Source organism: Aulostomus chinensis, chromosome 18 (assembly GCF_037954235.1).
Source record: "Aulostomus chinensis isolate RoL2024-O1b breed Wild chromosome 18, RoL_Achi_v1.0, whole genome shotgun sequence".
In the NCBI taxonomy this organism is placed as follows: Eukaryota; Metazoa; Chordata; class Actinopteri; order Syngnathiformes; family Aulostomidae; genus Aulostomus; species Aulostomus chinensis.
Window position 1 is genome coordinate 13,082,492 of NC_141337.1, and position 22,364 is coordinate 13,104,855.

At 43.3% G+C, this 22,364-nt stretch overlaps 1 protein-coding gene across 1 annotated transcript in view; it reads right to left on the reverse strand.

The window, feature by feature from the left end:
- LOC147245245 (Na(+)/H(+) exchange regulatory cofactor NHE-RF2) overlaps positions 1–21,743 on the reverse strand; it is a 34,159-nt gene extending 12,416 nt beyond the window's left edge. Inside the window, exons 1-2 of the mRNA XM_086185290.1 lie at positions 21,048–21,743; positions 19,664–19,969 (exon numbers count right to left, since the gene is read on the reverse strand). Of these exons, the coding sequence (XP_086041416.1) occupies positions 19,664–19,969; positions 21,048–21,254 (513 nt within the window). The 5' untranslated portion in view covers positions 21,255–21,743. The remainder of the gene's footprint in view (positions 1–19,663; positions 19,970–21,047) is intronic.
- Between the last annotated feature and the right edge of the window lie 621 nt (positions 21,744–22,364).

Genomic DNA, 22,364 nt, shown 5'->3' on the forward strand with positions numbered 1-22,364 from the left:
TAAATGTTACATTAAAGATTTGTTGATTTTGTTCGAAACATTCATCAATTGATTAAAATTAACCCAAGAATGGGAGGAAACAGCTGAGGCAGCAGAAGACATACGAAGTTACATTTTTGGTCCCATTTGCATATATGTTTGTCAGCAGGATTCAAATACATACAAAAATACAAAGTGGACTCCACATGGTCAGATCTTTTCTGCACGTTTGATGAGAATCCTGCCCTGAAGTCATCTACAAGCTGGATTTAAGTCATAGTGCCACCTATTGGTTATGGAGAGTAAGCCTGATGCAACGAACCTCATTGGATCACTGTCTTCATGTGATGTACAGCAAAATGATATACAGAAAGTGTGTGTTCTCTAGCTCCACCTGGTGGACACAGGAAGTGACATTCGCACTAACTTGTCTGCTCCTTCATGCAAATCTAAATGTTATCAATTTTTCACCTCCCTCTTGCTCAATGGAGCAACCACAACCAGAACCACTTTAAATAGGGCCAGAACACGAAAGAGCCAGGAGGCTAAAGTTCACCCTCGCAGGGTTACGAGCTCTCTGAGTGCTTTCTAGTAGCAAAACTCTACTGACAGTCTTAAAATGGGGGCTAAGTTGGCATTTCTAGCATTCTGATAATTTACAACAACCAACCAACTCTTAAACCTGTAGAAGGATGTTTATACAAAACCTTCCAGATGATTCACATTCATGTGCTGTACACAAATGCAATTTTACTAATTCCAGTGACAAAACGCGCATTACTACAGAAGCCATGAATTGCTGATTGTCATTTCTGTTCTGTGTCTCCATATTTCATTGTAGAACATATTTCCTTTCATCAGTCTGAGCTGTATCAGTGACGGCTCTAACTGCATGGGTGAAGACATTTATAGAGGCTGTATAATTTTGCCTCCAGCTCACCAGTGTGATCACACTGATTCGCCACCTACACACGTTGCAGCAAGAGGTGCTGATGGATGGCGGCTAGCTCTGTAACCTCAGCTGATATTAGCTGTGCTAAGTGAGCAAATGTGGGTGTTGAATGACCTATAATGAACCAGTAAATGCAAGTTCACATACAGTGCAACATGTGTGCATAAGACCGATGAGCAAACCACGTTATGCAACTGGAGAAGACTGTTGTTTCCTCAGCATATGTGAAACTCCACCACAGTCCAGCTTGTGTGCCTGCTAAAAATATATATGGAGTATGTGGGCAGGAGAGTGAAAGAGATGATAGTGAGAAGATGATTTTTTTTTCTGATTTTTCTCAAAATTCGTTAAATGTATCATTCGTTTCCCCTTCAATTTACAACTTCCTTTGGGATTATTGCAAAATAGAAATGAAAACTCCATCGCAACAGCAGAGCCGCCCATTCTACGGCTAAAAAAAACAACGCAGATGGCAACATATAATTTTATTTCAGGCACTAAAATCTTTATGTCTAGAAGAGGATGGAAAAGAGAGAGAGATGGAGGGATGCCAGGCCTGACGAGCGGTAATGACAGAATAAATCAGACCCCTTTAATTCTTCCGAGTCCCACAAGATCCACATTTTTCCTGACTGGGAAGGAAGTAGGAGTGGGATCTTCCCTGAGAGACAGGAACAAAAAAAAAAAAAAAATCTAATGTATCTACGCTTGAGATCTGGGCAAATGACAAGAAAATGGCAGAAAGAGGAGAGGAGGAAGGAAGGAGGGAGGGAGATAGTGTGTAGGAGGGATAGAAAATGAGATGCAGCGATAAGATTTGAAGGAAATCAGAGAAATACAGCAGACAGATAAACTGCAGAAAAATCAGGATTTTTTCCAGTGAAAGCTGATGGAGAGGAAAAGAGTTTGTGTTGGAAGTCCTCTAAGATAAACAGTGTGAGCTTCACAGCTGGGAGTCATTATGGGGGGAACGCAGTCGTCTGCCAATCAAACCTCCGACTGCCCCTCAGCGCCTGTCCGCACCCCACTAATCACCTCCTGTCTCTATCTCTGATGTGTTACAGGTTTGATCTTGTGTATATTTGCTGCAGGAGTTCACATGTCAAAGCGGATTTACTGACGTGCACGAATGCTTTTCTCGCTTTGTTAGCAAACTTGCCTGTCATCGGAAAAAAAAAAAAACAACAACAAAAAAAAACCCCAGTTTGGTTATCAACGCTGGACATGCGTGGTCCCACATGGGAGGAGAAGCAGTTCTGGAAAAACAAAGAAACCATTTTTCGTTCCAGTCGTTGTGAATGTGGTGCTGCTAAAAAACACATGGAAAATTCTGCACTCAATCTGGAAAACAATATGGAATATTTACGCTCACTGCACGCACGCACGCACGCACACACACACACACACACACACACACACACACACACACACACACACACACACACACACTCCGGCCTCCTGACTACTATGGCAGACTGAGAACTTGTATTGCCAAAGGGACAAGTGCCATCCCACGAATTCCTTTACTTTACTGTCACAAAGAGTCTTTCTCTCAGCCTGTGCGTGTGCACAGACATAAATCAACGTATACGTTAGCTCAGGCAGGCCACAACAGTCCAGCCTTCATCTGACACTTTCAATCGTATAGCTTTAATAATACGTCCTCCTCCAGCTTCCCCTGACAATCAGCTAATTCTCCACGCCAAAACTGCAGTCACGTGAATATTGAGGGCGCTACATATAAGCAGTTAAACACCCACCCCCTCCACAGAGCCTCCTCTTCTTCATCAACTGTACATGCCTTACCTCTTGTTCTCAACATGCATGTTATGTTTACTAAAATGATTCTAGCATTTTTTTAACCTGGGCCCCATTTTTTTTTTTAGTACATTTGAAAGGATTGGCAGAGCCAAAATTATTGGAGTTGTTCCAATACAGAGCAATAACGCAATGATAAGCAGCTACAAAAGGGACGCAGTTCGGTGTTATGTCTGTGTCAAAGTCAGTCCTGTAAAAGTGCTTGTTTCTGATGCTGACTGCCTCACGTAGTTATTTGTGTCTGGCAATATTTAAAGTATCCCCTCACAAAATTCCGCTCAAAGTTCTTGGCTTTCTTGTTGTTTATTGAATCTTCTTTTGTTCCTGTGTCGTTATTGTCCATTTCATGTTTTTTGTAAACTGATGTTTGAAGTGTAAAAAGATAATTGAGACATTTATTCTTCAAATTCGCACGTACTGAACAATATGAGGGGATACTTCAACCAAAAACAGTAGTTTACCTTTTAAGTACTCACAAAAAGATGTATAGAGCTCAGAAAGATGCTTTTTTTTTTTTTTTTTTACAGCTGCATCACTTCTTTGAGTGTGCAAAAAGAGACAGACGCGTATATTTAGCTTGAAGCTAACAGTTGCCCTCTAAAACAACAACAAGCTAAAAACAAACCAGACGCTGTAGTATACAAATTTTTTTTTTTAGCTCAAATCAAAGTGTCCCTGGATTGCTGAGCAGACGATTGGATAAGAACACATGGATCATGATGTTGTTTGTAGTTGGTGGCTATGGGGCATCTTTAGCTTCAAGCTAAATATACAGGCTATACAGGCATTCTGGAGTCACAAAGAAGCTACACAGCAGTGAGAGAACATCTTTGTGTGTTGAAGACACCTATTTTGAATACTTACTGAAAATAACATTTTCGGGTGAAGTATCGCTTTAATCCTGACTGTCCTAAACACTAGAATATAGCAATTAAATCGGCCAACACTTAGGAACATGAAGGTTCCTTCTCTAACTCCAGGGAAATAAATAGGAACAGAAACAATTCTATTATGCAAAAGTGCAAATAATGTTTAAATAATGTAAATGTACCCATAATGGCACTAATCATGTTTGATGTGATATGACACAACTTTAGTCACAATAATCCCTGCTCACCTGCAATTTGCCTTTTTGTCAAATGTAGCAAAAAGGCAAAGTGGTGAGCATATTAGCTGGCTGGCATCAGTTAAATAGGTTTCCATGTCCACTAGCTCGTTCCTGGCCTTTAGTCTGCTGCTCACACCCACCTCCACATCATCATCCTATTTATGTTGGTGATGTCACAGAGTCCTCGCCACTGTCTAGAATCTTTGAGATCTTCTCAAACCTTTTCTGACAAATCACATGGCACACGTTTAAATTTAACCGTCAATGTGGCGCTGACACAGGCAGCTGATGAAACTCGATCTCGCCTTGTTGAATAATTGAGCTGCGTCCTACTGCGAGGGATGGATCATGACCGCTGTTAACCCTTTGACAGCCAAGGATCACTGGTGTACCACACTAAGTGTGTTTGGACATGCGCGCGTGGGTGTGTGGCTTTCAATAGTGTGTGTGTGTGTGTGTGTGTGTGTGTGTGTGTGTTCGCTGTAGGTTAAGAATTTCGTCAATAGGTTTGGTGCTTCTGATTATATCTTTAACTTAATATTCCCATTCTCATAAATCAAGAGGCCAAGAGCCTGAAGTATGCTGTTTTTCCTGTTGAGTCTGGTTTGCTGAAGGCCCCTTATAGGGTAGCAAAGAAACAACATATTTTGTGAGCTGGACCAAAACATAAAAGTTCTGAGAAGGATTCAATGTACCTACTTATGTCAACAAAGACTAATGCACACTAACTTCTAAACCGTAATTGTGATCCAGGAACCAGACGGAAGAATATTTCCAGTCCTGGTGATCCAAACTGTTGAATTTAACAACACATCTGAACATTTTTGCTCAGTATCATAGTTATTTTTCAATTCTAACTCCCTGACACAATTGGTTTATGCCTAAATCTTACCAGACAACCACAGCGTTGTCTCGGCTATCTTAAAATATTGCACTTTCCACTGAGAGTAAAAGGAGAAGTTAGCTCAAGGTTCTCACATGCAGGTGTAACAAGACAAGCACAGTCTCTTAACTCAAGGGAGACATGCTAGCAAATAGGCTAAAAGCTGTGTATGCTAGCGTCTCTAGAGGTGTTAGGGAGCGAGGTTCACTCAGACCTCAGCTCGCTGGCTGCTGTTACACAGGCACATTGATGACTTATGTTGTTGTACATTTGTAGGATAATGCATGAATTGTATATGACTTTTCACAAGCTATCATCGAACAGTTTCCTGAGCTCTGTGTGCATTTATTGACAGTGGGTAGTAAGTAAAGTAGGCTAAGCCCGAAAGTTATCAAATCAGTTCTAACTACCAGTCAGGTTATAATATGAAAGCAGTATTTCAAGCCTGTTAGACCTTCACTCACACAGCAGAGGAGTAAACACACTCAGTTGAAACTAAAAGTGCAGTCATTCTTGTTCCATGGCAGTGCTCTTTATGAATTTCTCTAACTCACTCAGAGTTCTGCCATGACCTAAAAACTGTATCGTAGTTTGTTCATGTTGTTTCTCAGTTTGGAAAAACTCTCAGAGCTGGTTTCCAGCTGGACTTGCGATCAGAGTTACCAAAAACCCTGCAGCATTCAGAGTACCTGAATTCTATGTTAGCAATAAAAACATCACTCAAATCAGAGGATACATTTTTCTACAGGCCTGTAACACTATGATACACAAACTGCGGTACTTGTACCCTCAGTGGTATGCACAGGTACTGTACTATCCTCTCAAAATCCTGTTTTCCCACCTACATTCTGTGAAGACCTGGCACCCCTCTGATTGGCTCTCACTCAATACGCCTAAACTAGGTGTACCGGCCAATCAGAAGCAAAGTATGGGTCTAATGGATGTATCCCTCATACATTTAAATCCTCCTAATTCAAAAACACTCAATTTGTAACCTAACTTGCTAAAATATGGATAAATGGTTGAAGCAACCTCATCACACACCCATGGGAGCAGTGTGTGTGTGTGTGTGTGTGTGGGGGGGGGGGGTTTCATGTTCACAGCAGGAAGTTGAATGTTAGGGGGCTTACAGGACTTTAAAAAGTTCGGAAACCACTGCTGTAACATTTAAACCTTTGCAGTTGAGAGCAATGGTGTTCCAAACAGTGTCATACTTCATGTATTTCCATAATGCAAACACAGACAAGTCCAAGTTTTACACATTTGAATCAGATGTATAAATAAATAGACTGATATCCTGGCTGGCTGCAGGGTTGGAACAGGACTTCTTCATCTGTGGACAGGACAGTTATGAGACCTCAGGTTTCCTTCATCTAATTATCATGGAGCAACGATTGGGAACATCGCTGATGTTGCAGCAGCCAGACAGGAACAAACATCAGCAGCACATGGGACTATTGCTGATGTCATCGTTGACAACCGGTTGTCATGGAGACAACAGTGAGAACCAGTCTAGCCCGTTCCATCTGTCAGTGGCGGCTTAGACACAGAACACACAAGGGATAACGTTTTGGACTCAGAAAAGAGAGAAAACACTCTTGTATACAGTGTGTGTGCGGTGCGATGAGTGCGAATACAGAGAAGAAGTAGTGGCTTCATAAGCCCTCTGCGTGTATGTGTGTGAGTGTGCACGTGCGCACTTCAAGTGTTGCTCAATAACAGAGGAAAAAGCATTGATCAAGCCAGTTTACTTAGAACCCGAGGGGCGGAGGACTGGGAAGATTTATAGAACCAAATACTGAAAACCAATAGTAGAGGAAGAGTGTGACGGCAGAGATGAGAAGAATGTGAAGGCCAGGAAGAACAGCGGAGAACACCACAGTTGGCCCAAAAGCTTCACAACCAACAGTTTTTTCCCCTGCTGCTGATGTTGCGTAACAGTTCCGACTGCTTTGTGTGTTTGTGTGTCCGGTGGTGCTCCTCCAGGACAGGCCTGCTGTGGTTGTGATGAGTGTGTTTGAGTGTGTGTGTGTGTGTGTGTGTGTGTGTGTGTCTGTGTGTGTGTGTCTGTGTGTTAAATATGCTTCTGGAGATTCACATCTGAGGAGTGAGACAGAGAATGTGAGGAGAAAATTGGAAGGATAACATGAGGGGGGTGAAACAGTGTCTGATAAACGGTGTTCGCGGTGGATCGAGATGTGCCGTGGCAGTCAGAGCCACAACATTCATCACAGCACGTTGGACCCAATACAAGAATTCTAGGTTGATGGATTCTGCAGGTTCAAACGTTACTATTTATGATTTTTCCTTTCTATTGATGTTTTATGCTGCAGTGTTCCAATTTCCCTAATAAAGCAAAAAAGGTCTGCATGTGTGTGTATTTTCTTGAAAACCCGATCAATGTAGAACTTGGCAGGTGTTGGGTTTAAAGTTGTTTGGATGAGCTTTTGTCATATTTTGGCTGAAAGTTTCACATTTTTTCCCCCTTAGGCTTTGTAGTTTGTCAGAATCTGCAGGTAGATCACGGGGTGGAACACCGTCTCTCTCGTCTCAGTCAGTGGGATTTTTGAATGGATTTTCGGTTAAAAGCCAGATAAAAAGTTCACACTAGCTGAGGATATTTAAACTATTATTACTACTACTACTATTATTATTATTATTATTACTATTACTACTAATTTTGTTCTATCTTGTAAGATAAATTGGTACTGCATTTTTGAATTTTAAAGCCTTTACATGTCTTTAAAAAGGCGATTTTTAACAAGGGGCCAAATGAGAGATTGCATTTAAACTACAAAAAAATTACAAAAGTAGTGTTCATTTGTGAGTATTGTCTTAGGTAGCAAAAGCATTTGTTGCCCTCATTTTAGTCGAGGGAACCAAGGGTGATGCTATTATCCAGGATGGACTACAAAAATGTCTCTTGCCTGAAGTGTTTTATCAGCTAATAGACTACCTAAACAGTTGCCTCTTTGGACATTTTGGAGCATTTTATGCCTTTACAAAACAAAAAGACCAGTGAGAGAAAGACAAGAAATGTGGGAGGGATGAGCTATGCTGCAAAAAGCCACAAATGGGAATCAAACCCACGGCTGCTGCAGAGCTCTAATTACCTCAGTACATGAGGGAGGCTCTGAACTACAAGGAAATATAATCTATACCAGACGTTTGATCACCGCTCTTCAAATGTTTTGTGTCCAAAACCGCAAGCTTTCCATATTTCTGCACAATATTTCTTTCTGAGATGAGCAAAAAAAGAAAGAAACATGAAGAGAATAGTCCCTCTAATTTCTACTTAGATTACTTGATTAAATGTACTTAGTTACTTTCCACCACAGTCATAGGAAAAAACAATGTTTGTCACAGAGGTTCATCCGTAATGTCCAACTTTTGTCTTGAGTGAGATGAAGCCGTTGATCACCTCCAGCTCCTCACCAAGGTGCTCATCGTCAGTGCTGGAGGGAGGGTACTCGTCTCCAGAATGTAATCAGATTACAGTCATGACTGGCTGACTCGAGGTCTGGGTGGTACAGCCTACAAATGATAGTGAGATGCATGTTGCTAGTAATATAAAGGGTTTTTGTTCATCTTAAACCCCATCATACATGATTTAACCCTTTCACGACAGCATGTGTCTTTTGATGTAAATATTCTTCCAATCAGCTGGCAGTTGATGTTTGTTGTCTGAGTGTGTGTGTGTGTGTGTGTGTGTGTGTGTGTGTGTGTGTCCACACCCCTGTTATCAGTGTGTAGCAGATATGCTGAGTGTCTCTACGTTTGAACCTAAGCGAGAGGGAGTAGAAGTAACTGAACGTCCAAAGAGTTCAGGCTGGTCGTTTTCCTCTGTGTTGGTTCATCTGGATGTCTGATAAATTTTCCTAGATAAACTAACAGCAGTTACACCAGGATCAACATGGAGGTCAACTAAAAGAACCAAGATATTTGCTGTACAGGACGGTTGTCCCGCTTGCTACAGGATGAATATTGACTTTAATCCTCTACAAACAAACAAAGATCATATTAAATTATATTCTTATATTCTGTTCACATTTTAAAAACTCTCATTATCAGCTTCAGCACTTGAAAAATCCTCAAAAAAGAGAAATGTATGTAATAGTTAATAATTTGATGTATTTGAGCCAAAACACCAAAATCTGGTTCCAACTTTACAAATGGAAACACTAACTCATTCTCTACTGGTAGGAGGAGCAAGGTAGAGTGTGTGTGTGTGTGTGTGTGTGTGTGTGTGTGTGTGTGTGTGTGTGTGTGTGTGTGTGTGAGAGAGAGAGGGGGGGGGTACGCCACTTTCATGAACACAAACCACATTTAACAACAACCAGGTCATAATAAAGATTTTAGTAAATTTACTGAAAGTGAAGTCTCCTGGAAATTAAGGGGAAGTCCATGAAAACACACAAAAAATGACTTAAGTGCATGTGTGTGTGTGTGTGCTACCATGAAAAAAGCCAGATAGAAAGACAGAAAATACTTCTCTCTATTACTTTCCAGGGCAGAATGAATTAATTAGAGAGGATTCCTATCTGCTGCGCAACACACACATCATCTCTACTAACCACACACACACACACACACACACACACACACACACACACACACACACACACACACACACACACACAAAAACCAACCCCCAACCCCACCCCCCCTTGTTGTCAAGAAGATAGAGAATTCCCTGTTTATTAATAAGGAAACCAGACCTCTCCACTCTAACCTGGGACAACAGACACAAACGCTCGAGAGCACTTCGAATGTGTGGGAATGAACGCCGGCAAACAGCTGTGAGCACAGCTGTGAGCTGATCTGAACTGAAGGGACTGAACATGGGTGGGTGGGTAAGAGTGGGAATAACAAGCCAGTACCTCTGTGGATAAACCTGCGTAACAGCCCAGTTGCGACAGCGAGTGTGTGTGTATGTGTGTGTGTGGCAAAGCTCTCTTCAAAGCTCTCAAGGCTGCGTGTGTGTTTGATTCTCTCTCTTTTATTTGTTGGCAGCTCTTTTGTGTGGGTGCACATACAGTACATGTGGAACCATGGTTGGCCTGGCCACAGTCGACTTACCCCTGCTGATATTCCCACGTCCAGCAGCAACTCACAGTTACGTAGCTGCAGGAGAATTAAGCAAAACCTATAAACCCAATTTTTACCAAATTTGGTGGAAGGGTGTATTATGTGCCGATAAGTCATAGTGCAACTCTTTGACGTATTAGAGGCTCGACCAGATCCATCCCACATAAACACCTTAAGAACTTGGGCTGCTGCGGAGACTGTGAGTTCTTATCCAGCAGTGTTACTGCGATGAGGTGGCTAATTCTACCCCGGAACACAAAACTATGTTGCAGCTGGACTCCACATAGTCAGATCTTTAAAGGAAGTAAGCATGGCATTACAACCTGAAAGACAGCCAGTTGTTATGATAGGATTTTATTTTGTTTCTGCTCTCAGATTATTATTGTTGATTTATCTTTTATCCAGATACGTTCTTTAAGATTACTGATATGACTGTATTTCCTTGTAGCGGCCACCTTCTTCCTTGCATTAAACCCCCTGCAACTTAAGCTCAGCCTCAGTGATTCTTGAGCCAGACTTACACTGCCATTGTGTTTGCCTGCTCTATTCAGCCTCTCGACCTCTGTTATACAAAAAAATTGATTTCCATTAAGATTATACTGTTTCCTCACGTGATGTACAACTACACAATATGTGTGTTCGCTAGTGGACACAGGAAGTGCGCGCATTTGTCTGCTCCTTCATGTCAAATCCAAATCTCACTCTACAGAACGCTAGCATGGAGGGTGTGAGGGCCAGTGTAACCTGCGTTGTGTTTCAAACATTACAGCATCAGCATGGGAGGCAGAAAAGCAGGCAAGGAGGCTAAAAACCATGAGCACTCTGGCTAGTCGCCCTTACATCCCTTGAGGTGTCGCTGACCTGCTCTTCACCACTTGGAGCATTAATTAGGGCCCGAGCATGAAAAGTGCCAGGGGGTCGACTGTCCTCCTTGTCTGAGGTATGCACTCTGAATGCTTTCTGGTTAAAAGATGAGACTGAAGATTAAAGATAATGAAGAAGAGCAAGTTTGGCAAATGATAAAATACCGACACAAACGATTTCTGAAAAAGGGCTTCAGAGATCCTCCGCTGACAACGAGACACGGCTGGCCTGTTTTTCCACATTCTGACCCAGTAAAGAAGTAGCGCAATCTATAAATAATGGTGAAAATTTGGGTCGAGCTTCTTTAATTGCTACAAATACAAGAGTAAATGAAACACTGCAGGTTCCTAAGACAAACAATGAGGGTTATCACAGAAATTACAGAATAGGAGGAGTTCTTTGTTACATAAAAACTGGCTCAACGATGCAGTGACAAAAACATTTCCTGACGTTCAAGTAGTGTGTATTTTTGTTTCAGGTAACATCCTCTGGCTTAAACATTTATTTGCACAGGGAGATAGATAACACACACACACACACACACACACACACACACACACACACACACACATACACATTTCAAACAACTCCTGCACCTTACGAAACTGTCTGTCTTCTTGTTCGCCAGACACACACAAACACACACACACACACACGCACGCGCGCACGCACGCACACACACACACACACACACACACACACACACACACACACACACACACACACACACACACACACACACACACACACACACCTCCTTCACCCCTTGAGACCCGTTCACATTCTATGGGCTGTGTTTTTACTCCAGGAATTTGGTTTGCTGGCTCCTGCACACGCGCGCACACACACACACACACACACACGCACGCACGCACACACACACAATCCAGACCCCTGCATCTGATGTAACAAAGTTGGTATTTGGGGGGGGCGGGGGTCTTTAACACAAGCTCCAGATGTTCATGTAAAGAATTTTGCACACTCACTCGCCTTTGTTGAGTCACTTAAAAAAACACATGTAAGCAAATTCATCTGATATATCGTACAAAAAGTAAATCCTCCGTTTAACAACTGCAGCGTGTTTCTGAAGTGAATAAGTGGTGGCTTCTTATGCCAAGTTAAACAAATGAAACGCCTCGTCAGTGCCAGAAAGAGAGAACAGAAGAGGATTTCTGACAGTGTTTCCTTTCTCCCACATCAGTGCTCGAATCATCATACGCTATGTCAGACGCCTCCTTTTGCTAAAACAGCGAGAAACTTCCCTCGCGTTTGTTCACCTTTTATTTCTGGGGTAAAATGATACACAGGGACGATAACGCAGGCTGACAACAACTCCTGTGCTGCTTCGTTAGAGCTGACAGGCAACATCTGTGTTTGATTATCATGAGCTGGGACCAGGACAGCCGCGCGACCTGAATCTGACACCCCATTTCACTGAAAATCAACATCCAGAAATGACTGAGTTTTCTGTCAGTTTTTCCATCTAATTGTCAAATGAATGTTAAATAAAACGTCATAACAGTGTTGGAGCTAATAAAATAAGCAGCATAATAAGATGAAAAGATGGCGGTAGATGCGTTATTATGGCTGTAACAAGAGAATAGAGGAAGAGGAGTTGTCCATCAGCTAATAAATAGGAGTCTTGAGAAATTATCTTGGTCTGACAAGTTGTAATTGTTCTAAAAATGAGAATCTGCAAAATTTCCTTAAAAAAAACAAACAAAATATACAGAGGGATATAGAAGATGAAGAGTTATACAGGGTCCATCCATCCATTTTCTACTGCTTATCCTGTCACAGGGTCAACACATATAGACAGACAACCATTCGGGCGGCATGGCTCAGGGGTAGAGTGGCCGTCTAGCAACCGAAGGGTCGCTGGTTCGATTCTTGACCCCAGTGACCATGTTGAAGTGTCGTTGAGCAAGATATTGGACCCATAATTGCTCCTGATGAGTAGGTTGGTGCCTTGCATGCCAGCCTCCACCATCAGTGTGAGAGTGTGTGTGTGAATGGGTGAATGAGATGACACTGTAAAGCGCTTTGAGTGCTGCTAATGTAGAAAAGCGCTATATAAAATTGAGTCCATTTACCATTCACAGTCACACCTACAGTCAGTTTAGAGTATCAATCAGCCTCGTCCCCTCTTGATGTCTTTGGACTGTGGGAGGAAGCTGGAGTACCAGAGAGAACCCACACAGGAACAGGGAGAACATGGAGACTCACACAGAAAGATCCTGTGCTGGAGCCGGGACTCAAACCCAGAACCTTCTTGCTGTGAGGTGACAGTGCTGACCACTGCACCACCGTGCTGCCCCATTATGCAGGGTCTGGCTGCTTTCTGCTGGACACGAGAGTGACAAACACAAGGGGTTTCTTGAGCTGGTGTTTAGCCTCTGCTAGCCAGCACAAAATAAGCAACAACAACAACAACAACAACAACAACAACAACGACATCAAAAACTCCAACAAGGTCAAATGAGTCTTAACTCTAAAAAAATTGGGGACTTTTTCAAATTCCGCCATTTCCATCAACCTTTTGTAGCATGTTACTTCAAAATGTGCATCAAATATGTTGACAGAAACCTGACTAATGAAATTAGCCTCCATTACATCTGTTAGGAAGAGTTAGGAAGAACTCGGACAGAAGTGAGGAAATTACATGTTTTGTCAAATATCTTTAAATTCAATGTCAAAATGATTCATCGTAAGTCACATATCTGACCCTTGACCTCAAGCCTTAAACATGTTGTCCACACTTTTCTTGCACATTCATTCCAATAACAGAACTGCAGCAATGATCTGAACTGAAGATGAACATATTCATGTTGGAGCTTTGTCTGTAGAACTTCACCACACACAATCACAAACACACAATAAAAAACACATGTTACAGATTTTCTTATATTACCCACAGAGCTGCAGTATCCTTCTGAACACACACACACACACACACACGCACGCACGCACGCACACACACACACACACACACACACACACACGAACATCTGTTAAAACTTTCAGAGAGGGGGTATGTGTGTGTGTGTGTGTGTGTGTGTGTGTGCGCGTGTGTGCACGTGTGTGTGTGTGTGTGTGTACCAGCTCAATGGAGAGCAGATGGTTTCTACCAGGCCCCAACAAATCCTAAACATGATGTTGTGGTTTACAGCAACACAAGGTGCCGTTCACTTCTAAATGTCTGTGGGATAACAGGTGGGTTTGGAGTTGATTCTTATAGTTCCTGTCGGAGACAAACTACTAATGTTTCGAGGCTCTACTGCTATTGGAAATAACAGCAATCAGTCCTTGGTTTTGCCATAGTATCTTTCCAGCACATTCATTCTGATGCACCATTACCATAGCAACGACTATCTGCGTACTTTCCAACAACTATCCCCGATCCAGGGGACTGGAAAGAACAACAAGAAAAGATCAGAATATGTTTTTTGTGTAGCTTTACTAAGGTGAGCTGCAAGAGAGCACCAGAAACAAAACCCCCCAACGTGATCTCATAAAAATATGTGAAGTGACATTTCAAATGACACATCGGTCAAATTTATACGCCAGCAGCACTGAAACCAACAGAAAGTTGGTATGGTGGCCGCAGGAGATTGCTGGTTCAGTAACGTAGCGCTATGATGTTTCTGGCTCCTGGGAAGTGTAGTGCAGTTATTTTTGTTGCTACCTGACAACACATCGGTTCAGCTAACGAAACTTTTTGGTGTCAGGTGGCAAGCAGCGACTGTACGGAAGGAGGCACGTGGTAGTCTGCAGCTTCGCCCCGCTGGCAGAGGGGGGCTGGAACATCACCCTGGGGAGCTTGGAAATATGGTGATTAGCCATGTTCAAGTGGAAAGAAAAAAAGGGTGGAAAAAAAAAAGAACCAAAAACAAAACAAGAAATGAAATGACATTCACTTTTGGAAAAATAATGTTTTTAGATGAGTTAATAAGTTTTGGTTAGGAACAAAAAACACTGGGTAAAGTGTTGGAAAACCCTGTCGGTTGGGTTAAAGTTGTAACACACAGAGACTCAAACACTCATCTCGTGCTGCTAAGACGAGTGTTTTTGTTGGTACCAACCACCACAATAACCTTCCCCCTGATGCAGACTTTCTTTTTTGGGGATCTATTTTTTTTAACTTTCCCTGTTTTTCCCCATCTACACCACCATATCATGCTACCGTGCTGTCTGGCCATTGTTGCACCCAGTCTTTTGCTCCAAGGAGCGACGTAGACGTAGGTGGATAATGCAGTAGACCACTGGACCAGCTGGGCGCCCTGATGTGTTTTAACAACAGTAACTACCACCTTTCATTTGATGGTGTTGAACCAGGAAATTGGTGTGTCCATCACCAAAAAAGATCCTCTTTGATGTACATGGACATTGCTGTCGTGTCATCTTTTTAAAGTATGTGTCAGAGGTTGTGGTCACTTCACATATTTTCTGTGAGATCGTCCTTCCACCCCCAGAATTCCACCCCACCAGCCGCCGTCCGTCTCTGTGTGACTTCAGCTTGCGTGATGTTTTATTCACCAAATCCAAAAACACAGACGAAATCCAAACACACGCTGATGACGGAGATATGACAACTGAAGCCATGTTTATATTCTTAACACCAACCACATACAGCAAGTGTGTGCATATGTGCATATGCACGTGTGTGTTTGTGTGTGTGAGAGAGTTAAAAAAGGTTCTGGTGAGAAAGTGACACCTGACACGTTATCGTGGGCTTTAGTGACAATGACGCTGAGTGTATGTGGGAGAGAAAGACAAGCCTGGAGACAGAGCAGTGACACCTCAGGTGTGTGTTCAGGTAAGACGATACCTATAAAACCAGAGTCAGAATGCTCCCTCGTCCTTCATGTGTCTCTTCCATTCCTCAGCCAGACGTTTTAGCATCGGTCATCTCGTGTTAATTACCATTATTATTACAATTGTGGTTGAGGTGTAGTCATCTTTTTTTTCTATTCCTCAGTTCATTTTATCTGAAAAGAAATGAATCCGTATGATAGCTTTTCAGGGTGGTAGTATGCTGTCCTGAAGTACACAAATATCTGTAATAAAACATAAATAATAAAAGTGCACAAAACAAGCTGGGAGACAAACAAGTGCCTTACAACATGGATACACTTGCAAGGTTTGTTTTACTTATTACAAATCCAAAAAAAACAGCATAAAATATCTGGTGAGTAGCGAGGGATGCTAAATTAGCTCACATCAGCTAATGTTTCACCATTACAGAGACGTCCAAGCTAGCAGCTGCAAACCACAACATGATTGTTTACAGGGAGGAAAGTGGCAGCAGCAGCATCACGGCAGACTCAAGTCGAGGGGAAGTTCTTTTTGCATGTTCAGCCGTTGCAGAAAAAGACAAGTGTGAAACCAAACAAGCAAATAAACTGAAACTCCTGAGAACTTCAAATAGCGTTGGAGTAAGAGTTGCTGCAGACCTCATTTAACATGAAAAATTGTATGACAGCCTTGAAATATAAACCAATACAAGCATCGGCGGACACGTCCATGTCAACATTTTCGGACTCCCTTATATTCATATTTACATCAGCTCCAAAGCTCCAGTACCGGGTAGAACTCTACCCAGCCAAGGCTGCTTGACTCCCTCGACCGTGCGTCACAAATCAAGAGTGAAGTAAACATGAGAGGAATGCAACAAAAAGAGCTGGGGGGAGATGAGAGGCCATAAAAGAGAGGAAAAATACAGCCAGTGTCATGTAACCTGGGGATTCGCATACTTTTATTTATAAGGATGTCTGTTGGGTAAATGTGCGACTGATTACAGTTGTGGAAAAAATAGTTTGTGTTATTTGCAGTGTGTGTATGATCATGCCCGTGTGTGTGTTTTATCTCTTACCCTGTGGCTCTGACGTTTTCGAGCAGAAAGCAAGAGAGGACTTAAAACTCTCTGACACAAAATCTCCACTTTTTTATTTCAGCTGTCGAAAGACAGACTTCAAATCTAAATCTCGAGCTGCGCGTCCCGATTCGTCTCCTCATCTGTCGGTCCATTGCTTGCAAACTATTTTTCTGTCTTTTAGCAGAAAACATTCAAAAGCATTTGCACACCCGCCACCATCTCTGACGTAAAATAAGAGACGAGCATCGTCCACAACTACCCACTTCACTGCACAACTCCACTGCCCTGCAAATTTTTGCCACCCCCCCTTCCTCTGCCCCACCGAGGGGGCCCACTTCCTGACGCTCCTTCCAGCAGATCTTGGAGGTTGTTATTGGCAACTCAATCTTGGGTTCCCTCGGTCTGCTCTCTCTGGCTCGCATTCTTTTTCTCCTGTTTTAAAATATGAGAAGAAATGTGCTGCTCTCAGCAGTCTGACTCTCCTCCGTCTGTTGGAGCTGACTTTGACTACTGTGAAAGATTAAAAATGTTCTGGATTGTTCCTCATCATGTGGTGATAACTGTTAAATCGCTGAACGGTTTGTCTGTGTTTGTTGTGGTAATTACGCTACACAGATTGCCAGAGCTTCTTGTTGGCCACATGGACGAACTGACGACTACACACAAGACATAATATGCTGCATCAGGGTGCAGAGCCAAAACTGAGTCTGCATTTCTGTGGTGGAACCGCTTCCTTTGACATAAGAACAGAAACATCTAGTCATTTACAACCGAATCACACGTTACTTCTGTACTTTAATCTTGTTGCTAAACATTCCTACTATTGTGTTATTGGTCATTAGAGGCAGTGAGAACGGGAGGAACATGAGACCTTTAAGCATTTCCTGAGCCGATCCACCAACCACAGGTCTCCCCACAGGTTACCAAGCCAAACATGCTAAGCATGCACGCACCCACGCAGGCGGGCACACGCGAACGCATGCACGCACCTCGTGTGCCGAGGATTTGCAATGGAACTGATTGGCCGTGTCAGTACCCTCGTAGCAACAGTGCATGGGTGCCGCTCACACATTGGCCGAGCAAAACTAAGTGGAAACACATGTTGAGCAAATGCTGAAAGCAGAAGTCGACTTTTTGGGATCCATGTGAAACAAAAGCTCGGGTCTTTGTTTTCCAAGAGAGACACAACGTGCGGAAACACATCCGGTTGTCCGTGTCAATGTGGACCAATAAAACAGATGATTTTTGTTTTGTGTGTGTGTGCGTGTGCGTGTGTGTGTGTGTGTGTGCGTGTGCGTGCGTGCTCGTATGTGTTAAGCAATTCAGAGCAGTCCCCAACTCTGGTAATAACTTCAGGAGGATGGCCTGGGAGAGAACTATTTCAAGAACATTGTATCCTAATAAATCTGATTTATGTGCAACAAAACAAAAGCTTTTCAGACATTCCCATTGTATGAACCCCTTTTACTTTTTAAAATAATTTTTTTTCTTCTTCTACAGCCAGATTCCTCATTTCTGACAGTTCATGCCCTCTGACCTTTAGGTTCCTCTTTGACCTCTCACCTTGCTCAGGACACACACACACACACACACACACACACACACACACACACACACACACACACACACACACACAAACACACACATTCCTCCAATCTTTGGAGAACATTGAGCTACACAACCTGACAGGACACTGACGACAGCCCACTTCACTCATCATTAATCATCCTTTTCAACACAACATGTCACTCTCCATTGTCACACTCTTTATAGTCCCTGTCAAACAGCCACAGGTAGGAACCAAGTCAAATATATGCAAAGGGGACGTGAATAACCAACCGAAGGGTGATGCAAATAAAGAAAGTGCTGTAAATGAAGAAAAAAATGTCACGCTTATCTCAGGAACATACACGTCCATAAATAACTCAAATGGAAAAATGGACCATCTTTGTGAGAACAAGACACCTTAGTGTGAGCACTTGAAAGGCAAGTTTCCCTTTTTTGGCTGAAATAACCTTTGAATACTTAAGCCTATCCTATTTAAAATACATGGCCTCATTTCATCAAAATATGCTCAAAGTATTTCTGAAAAGTCCATCCATCCATCCATCGTCATCTTCCGCTTATTCCTACACATTAAGGGTCCCGGGGGGGCTGGAGCCTATCCCAGCGTCAACGGGCGAGAGGCGGGGTTCACCCTGGACAGGTCGCCAGTCCATCACAGGACCAACACATAGAGACAGACAACCATTCACACTCACTGTCACACCTACAGTCAATTTAGAGTATCAATCAGCCTCGTCCCCAATTGCATGTTTTTGGACTGTGGGAGGAAGCCGGAGTACCCGGAGAGAACCCACACAGGAACAGGGAGAACATGGAGACTCCACACAGAAAGATCCCGTGCCCGAGCCGGGACTCGAACTCGGAACCTTCTTGCTGTGAGGCCACAGTGCTGACCACTGCACCACCGTGCAGCCCACATTTCTGAAAAGTCAATCGTCATATTAAAAACAGTTAGATCAAATCTCCTAGATGATTTCATTTTACAAGAAGTCAAAGAATTGATCAGGAATGTATCTATTATATGTATAGAGTATTATATGTATAGAAAACACCGCTAGATCCTGCCGGCCTCCGGCAGATTTCAAGATCTGTTTAATCCGGTTCACCTCCAGTCTAGTTTTCATCAGATTTCATCAAAATCTCTCCAGGAGTTTATGAGGTATCCTACCAATGTAATAACGCCAAGGTAACATATTGGAATAAGTGTGCAGAGTAACTAAGGTTACATAGGATCGCATGAAAACTTGCACGCCATCTACGTGAGAGCAGCAGGAAAACAAAGGTAAAAGTATGTCTGCAGAGAAACTGAAAACCCAAGAGGTGACTCACAACCTACAACCTGTTGCATATTGTATTTTTAACTCTGGAGGTTGACAAAGTGTGCTTTGTTTGATTGTCTGATTGTCTGACTTATTTTGTGTCACACTGAGAAAGAAGAGATTCATGCGATAAACAACTTGTTCAGTTGAAAGGAAACATTCATGCTGCTCTTTTTTTTTTTTTTTTTTAAGTCCTGGCTGGTAAGTTTACCTTCTTTGCAGCCTTTGACGGCGACCTCCTGGTGGGCTTCTGCACCGGGACGCTTGGTGCCACCGGCTGCTTAGACAGAGACCCGTTCTCCTGCTTCTTACTGGGGGAGGACGGGACCGATGACGGGGCAGGGGATGGGGATGCTGGCGGAGAGGAGGAGGAGGAGGCGGAGGATGGAAGCTGGCCCCCAACAACAGCCATCTCTTCTGTAGGTGTGAGCCGCAGACTGCGCAGACTTTCGTGTGTCTCCTGGTCCACCACTAACAACCTTGTCTCATTGTCCACAGCCTTGATCCGCTGCACCACCTGAGGACGGAGATCACGGAGTACCACTTAGGAGAGGGAATCCTCTAGAACAGCTGGAGTGACCAGGAACACAACTCAATCTAAGAAATGCATCTAAAAGGGAAAGCAATCACAGCGATGCAGATCATCAAGAATCCGGAATTGAAAAGATTTTGTCACATCAAAGCTGTTATCAATTCTTCTTATTGATCTGATTTCCTCATCAATTCCTGAACAATCCTCACTGTGGCGGAAGAACAGGACACAGCTTTCAGAGGCTGAGATGGATTTCCTCAGGAGGGTGGATGGCATAGAGCTGAAGTTTGTCAAAAGGAGCCAGTTGAGGTGGTGCTGACACCTGGAGAGATTTACCAACCTCGTACATTTTTGCCTGTGTGTGTGTGTGTGTGTGTGTGTGTGTGTGTGTGTGTGTGTGTGTGTGTGTGTGTGTTTGTGTGTGTGTGTGGTGGGGGGGTAGATCAAAGATCAAGTGGATTACATCTCATCACGGATCTGGGAACGTCTGTAAACCCCCCAGTCAGAGATGGTTGAAGTTCCCTGAGCTGCTGTCAGCATGACCCAAGTTTGGGTTGGCAGCTGAAGATGGATGATGGATGAGCGGGTCAATACAGACCTGCAACCGTTTGTAGAACTACTTCCACGCACGTGTGTCTCTAAAATTTGGACATGCTCCAATAAATGACGTTGCTCCTTACTGTTTCTCATTCCACAGTGTAGACACATGCCATCATTGTTCTGCAAGAACCAACGGTCAGAAAACACGATTGATAACCGGAATCCATAAACTCAGCGGCGTAGTTGATTCTCACAGATTCTCGATTGTCATTTAAACTGTACAGAAAAACGCCTGAAGACATCTGTGGGTGCAGATCTTAGAGTTAAACGTGAAGACTTGAAGTGGGACTTGTGATTGAACAGTCAAAATAACGCACATGTGGCCTAACAACGAAACACGGTTCAGGAGGTGTGAGGTGCAGCACAGCAGGGTCACAGGCGCTGTGTCCTACTGACGCATGTCCCCTCTTACTCTCTTTCAAAATACTTTAAACCTCTTAAACATGAATGAGAAGCTGCTTGCCTGGTGGTGCGTCTCCTTCTCCACGTTCACACCGTTCACTGCCACCACACGGTCCCCAGCGCGGAGCCCCGAGGCTTCTGCTGGGGAGCCGGACTCCACTTTACGGATGAATTGTCCACTCTTCCCTTTCTCGCCGTGCAAGTGAAATCCATACCCGTTCTCCCCCTTTGTCATGATACAAAGCCGTGGTTTCCGCTCGCTGGCCATTTCCCCCCGGCTGGTCACCCCGTCTGCAGCGTTCAGCTGATGTTTGGTAATTAAAATGCAATGATGGGACTTTATCAGAGCTCTAAACTTCTATGAGGCGAAAACATATCTGCACGCTTTCCACCGTATCAGAGCAGCACGGTGATATAATCCAGACGTCTCCAGAAGCACTTGAACTGAAGAAATCCCACACACAAAAATGCTCCCGAACAGGCAGCAATGATAAACTTCATAAAAACAACGCGGCCAGTCGTGCCCCGGCTGACGCGCACTGCTGCTGGCGACTCCAAAACTGATCCGTTGCAGCGCGCAGAGACTTCAGCGCCTCCAGCAGAGCATCATGGAGGTTTGGGCGGAATTGTTCGAGTCCAACAGATCCCCGAACCTTCAACTCTCTCTCTCGGCGTTAACAGCTGGTGGAACAATACGCTTTCAGTTAAGTTTGAGCAGGTTCGCGCATTGTGCGCAACAGCACCACCTCCCTCGACGCCGCCGGCCCGACTGACAAGACTGATGAAGCAGAGCCGAGAGGAGAGGAGTCAAAATAACCCAACACCGCCCCTGGGTGGCGCGACTGGGGTTTGAACGACGTCCCGAAACTGGCAGGAATATTAACAAGAGCTTAAGACGGCCAATGTCTGAAATAAAATTAAAGGAAGGAAACAGAGTGTTGTTCCCTTCTGCAAGAATCGCTTTGATAGAAAAAACAACAACCTTTCCTTTGCTTCCAATTGTCCTCGGGTCTGCTTTATCCCTGAGCATGTCGTCTTGTGCTTTGTCTGTTGCTCCACATGACATTATACGAGTTATAAATAAAACCTTGAAAGCTTGAAAACAGTAATTCAGAATTAATTGTTGCTTCAGTTTTGCCACATTCAGGCTTCATTTTTTTAAAAGATTGGCTATTTTGTAATTAATCAGCAGAACCTTTATTACAGACTGTCTTCAGTCTTGCTGTTTCTGTTGATGCAATAATCTAATTAATTATTACTTTTACATTCAAATTGCGTGTCAACGATAATGACAGTAATTTTAATTCCTACTGCGTGTTTTAGTTCCTGGTAAGGAACCGCATTAACAGAGTTGCAGTTCCAGTTTATGACCACAGGA